The 3,732-nt window shown below is 34.7% G+C and overlaps 1 protein-coding gene across 1 annotated transcript; it reads right to left on the bottom strand.

Moving 5' to 3' along the window:
- Positions 1–1,434: 1,434 nt before the first annotated feature.
- LOC123392055 (RNA transcription, translation and transport factor protein-like) lies at positions 1,435–2,283 on the bottom strand. The gene is made up of 2 exons (XM_045079936.1): positions 1,606–2,283; positions 1,435–1,561 (listed from the first exon to the last, which is right to left on the bottom strand). Exons 1-2 carry the CDS (start codon positions 2,257–2,259, stop codon positions 1,481–1,483), a joined length of 735 nt encoding a protein of 244 aa, XP_044935871.1. The 5' UTR covers positions 2,260–2,283; the 3' UTR covers positions 1,435–1,480.
- Between the last annotated feature and the right edge of the window lie 1,449 nt (positions 2,284–3,732).

Below are 3,732 nucleotides of genomic sequence, written 5' to 3'. Positions count from 1 at the left end.
ATCCTCTGTCATTTATGATTTTATTTATTTGGGTCTTTTTTCTTTTGGTAAGTCTGGCCAGAGGTTTATCAATCTTATTCATTCTTTCAAAGAACCAGCTCCCAGTTTTGTTGATTTGTTTTACTGTTCTTTAGGTTTCTACTTCATTGATTTCTGCTCTGGTCTTTATTATTTCTCTGGATTTAGGCTATATTTGCTGTTCTTTCTCCAGCTCCCTTAAGAATAGGGTTAGGTTGTATATTTGCAAAATTTTTTTTAATGGCTTATATTGCTATATACTTTCCTCTTAGGGCTGCCTTTGTTGCATCCCAAAGATTTTTAACAGTTGTTTTTACACTTTCATTTGTTTCCATGAATTTTTTTTAATGGTTGACCCATTCATTCTTTACTAGGATTCTCTTTAGCCTTATGTATTTGGGGTTTTTTTTCTACTTTCCTCTTGTGTTTGAGTTCTAGCTTCAGAGCATTGTGGTCTGAAAATATATAGGGAATGATACCAATCTTTTGGAAATAGTTGAGACCTGATATTTGCCCCAAGATGTGATCTATTCCTGGAGAATGCTCCATGAGCACTAGAGAAGAATGTGCATTTTGTTGCTCCAGGATGGAATGTTCTGAATATATATATGATGTCCATCTGGTCCAGTGTGTCCAGTTTATTTCCTTGTTGGTCTTTTGCTTAGATGATCTGTCCTTTTCAGTGAGGGGGGTGTTAAAGTCCCCTACTATTTTTGTATTATTGTCAATATATTTCTTTTATTTTGTTATTAATTGGCTTATATAATTGGCTGCTTCCATGTTAGGGCCATAGGTATTTAAAATTGTTAGATTTTCTTGTTGGACAGAACCTTTAAGTATGAAATAATGTCCTTCCTCATCTCTTATTACAGTTTTTGGCTTAAAATCTAATTTACCTTATAGAATGATTGCCACGCCAGTTTTCTTTCAATGTCCATTAGCATGGTAAACTGTTTTCCACCCTCTCACTTTAAATCTGGAGGTGTCTTTGGGTATAAAATTAGTTTCTCATAAATAGCATATAGATGGGTCTTGTTTTTTTTATCCATTCTGATACCCTGTGTCTTTTGATTGGGATATTTAGCCCATTTACATTCAGGGTAACTCTTGAAAAATATGAATTTAGTGCCATTTTATTGCCTGTAAGGTGACTGTTACTGTATATTGTCTCTGTTCCTTTCTGGTCTACTACTTTTAAGCTTACTCTTTTCTTGGAGGACCCTTTGCAATATTTCCTATAGGGTTGGTTTGGTGTTTGCAAATTCTTTTAATTATTTTTGTTGTAAGCTTTTTTTTTTTTTTTTCCACTTTCCTGAACTTTATTAAAGAAAAAGCAATGATGGTAAATCTCAAGAACATAGTCAAATTTCTAGGATTCTTCCCCTGAAAATGTGACATTTGATTTTCAAACACATGGTTCCCAATTGTACTAAGTAGATGAGAAGCTGAAATCCTAAAACGTTCATCTTCCAACTTTCCCCAGTCTGTGGTCTGTCTTTGGATCAGCAATAATTGCCTGAACAGCTACTATGGCTTCATTAATTTTTTTTTTTAATTTTTTATTTTTTATAAACATATATTTTTAATTTTTGTCTGTAGCTCTCTGAGCTCTTCTATATGCAGCAATCGCAGAATTTGAGCAGCTTCATTAAGAACTGCATCTCCTGTGTCAAAACCAAGAATATGTTTGTCTAAAGCAACAGGCAAGCCCTCTTTCGTTTGATTTGCTTTAGCAACTGCATCCTGTGTCAGGCGCTCCTGGACGAAAATGCGAATTGCCTTAAGCATTACCAAGTAATCATTATGACGCTGAATCTGAAGAAGGTTAGCCAAAGCCATTACACCAGCCTTAAAATCAGGATTATTTACATCCAAATTGATCAATGGCTCTGCATTTTTAGCTGCATTGTCAGCATTTTTTGTGTTATCAGGTACCAAGTCCTTGTATTTTTCAGCATTATCTCCATATTCAAGTCTAACAGCTAAACCAAGAAGCCAGTCAACTGCTTCTTGTCGATCTTGAATCTTGAAAGGACAGTTAACATCTTTGAGATACTTTTCAAAGAACTTGGGCCAGTCACTGCTGTGGATGTTTCTTAAATTACCTCTGTCTTCAATCTTGTAGTGTCTGATTTTCTGGTCTTCAAGCCAAACAATAAAGTTTCTAAATTCTGTTTTATCTTTGCAGTTGAAGCCAGCCGGGTTGTGGTAGTCAAGGGCCGTCAGCTTGCGTCGGAACATGGTCCCCGCGTCTCGCTCTGGTCTCCCGGGTTTCAGCCGGGAGAGGCTGTTGTAAGCTTTTTTTAATCTCTTCTATTTTCAATGACAGCCTAGCTGGATATAGTATTCTTGGCTGCATATTTTTCTCATTTAGTGTTCTGAATATATCATGCCAGTTCTTTCTGGCCTGCCAAGTGTCTATGGATAGCTCTGACAGTCTAATATTTCTACCATTGTATGTTATTGACCTCTTGTCCGAGCTGGTTTCAGGATTTTCTCTTTGTCGCTGAGACTTGTAATTTCTACTATTAGATGACGGGTTGTGGGCCTACTTTTATTGGTTTTGAGGGGTGTTTTCTGTGATCCCTAGATTTTGATGTTTTTTCCCTTAGCCAAATTAGGGAAAGTCTCTGCTATAATTTGCTCCACTATACCTTCTGCCCCTGTCTTTCTTCTTTTTCTGGGATCCCAATTATTCTGATATTGTTTTGTCTTGTGGTGTCACTTATCTCTCGAATTCTCCCCTCATGGCCCAGTAGTTTTTTGTCTCTCTTTTGTTCAGCTTCTTTATTCTCATCATTTGGTCTTCTATATCACTAATTCTGTCTTCTACCTCTTTTATCTTGCAGTAAGAGCCTCCATTTTTTATTGTACCTCATTAATAGCTTTTTAAATTTCAATTGGTTAGATTTTATTTCTTTTATTTCTCCATAAAAGGAGTTTATTTCTCCAGGAAGAGATTCTCTAATATCTTCCATGCTTTTTTTGGGCCCAGCTAGCACCTTGATAATTGTCATTCTGAACTCTAGTTCTGACATACTACTAATGTCATTATTGACTAGGTCCCTAGCTGTTGGTACTGCCTCTTGTTCTTTTTATTTGTGGTGAGTTTTTCCACCTTGTCATTTTATCCAGATAAGAATAGATGAATGGGGAATAAAATACTAAAAGGGTTACAATGGCCCCTGAAAAATATACACTAACCAAATCAGATGAAACCTGGAACTAGGTGGAGATGAAAGGGGAAAAAAGAAAAAAGTATATACATATATATATATATATAATTTAAATATATATATTTAAGTTTAATATACATATATTTTAGACTGGTGAATAGAATAGAACCACATTTTTTATTCTGGGTGTATTTTGGTCTGTTAGAAAAAACTATCTCCCAAAATTTTAATGAAAGGTAAACATATATACAAAAATAAGGGTAAACATGATGAAGGGATGTAATATGACTGTAAAGATGAAAATTAAAAAAAAAAGATTCTAAAGAAGGAATTGATGATATTAGAAGTTTTTTTGAAAAAAAAATAAAGGAGGAAAGAATGTGATCTGGGTGGATACTAGAAGAAATCCATGCAGTGGATTTAGGGTGTATTTTGATCTGTTAGAAGAAGTTGTATCACAAAATTTTAAAGAAAAAGAACCTATGTGTATACAAAAAATAAGGTTAAATACAATGAAGGGATAAAATATGACTATAAC

The sequence above is a fragment of the Mustela putorius genome, unplaced genomic scaffold (assembly GCF_011764305.1).
Source record: "Mustela putorius furo isolate JIRA1106 unplaced genomic scaffold, ASM1176430v1.1 tig00000430_pilon_pilon_pilon, whole genome shotgun sequence".
NCBI classification, from domain to species: Eukaryota; Metazoa; Chordata; class Mammalia; order Carnivora; family Mustelidae; genus Mustela; species Mustela putorius.
The sequence above is the reverse complement of the archived record's forward strand: the minus strand, read 5'-3'. Positions and strand labels throughout refer to the sequence as shown.

Bases quoted from the DNA above. Each gene is read 5' to 3' on its own strand.
- LOC123392055 (XM_045079936.1), bottom strand. From the start codon at position 2,259: ATGTTCCGACGCAAGCTGACGGCCCTTGACTACCACAACCCGGCTGGC. The intron at 1,562-1,605 runs ATTAAAAATATA...TTAAAAAAAAAA, and splicing joins TCAGAGAGCTACAGACAAAA to ATTAATGAAGCCATAGTAGC.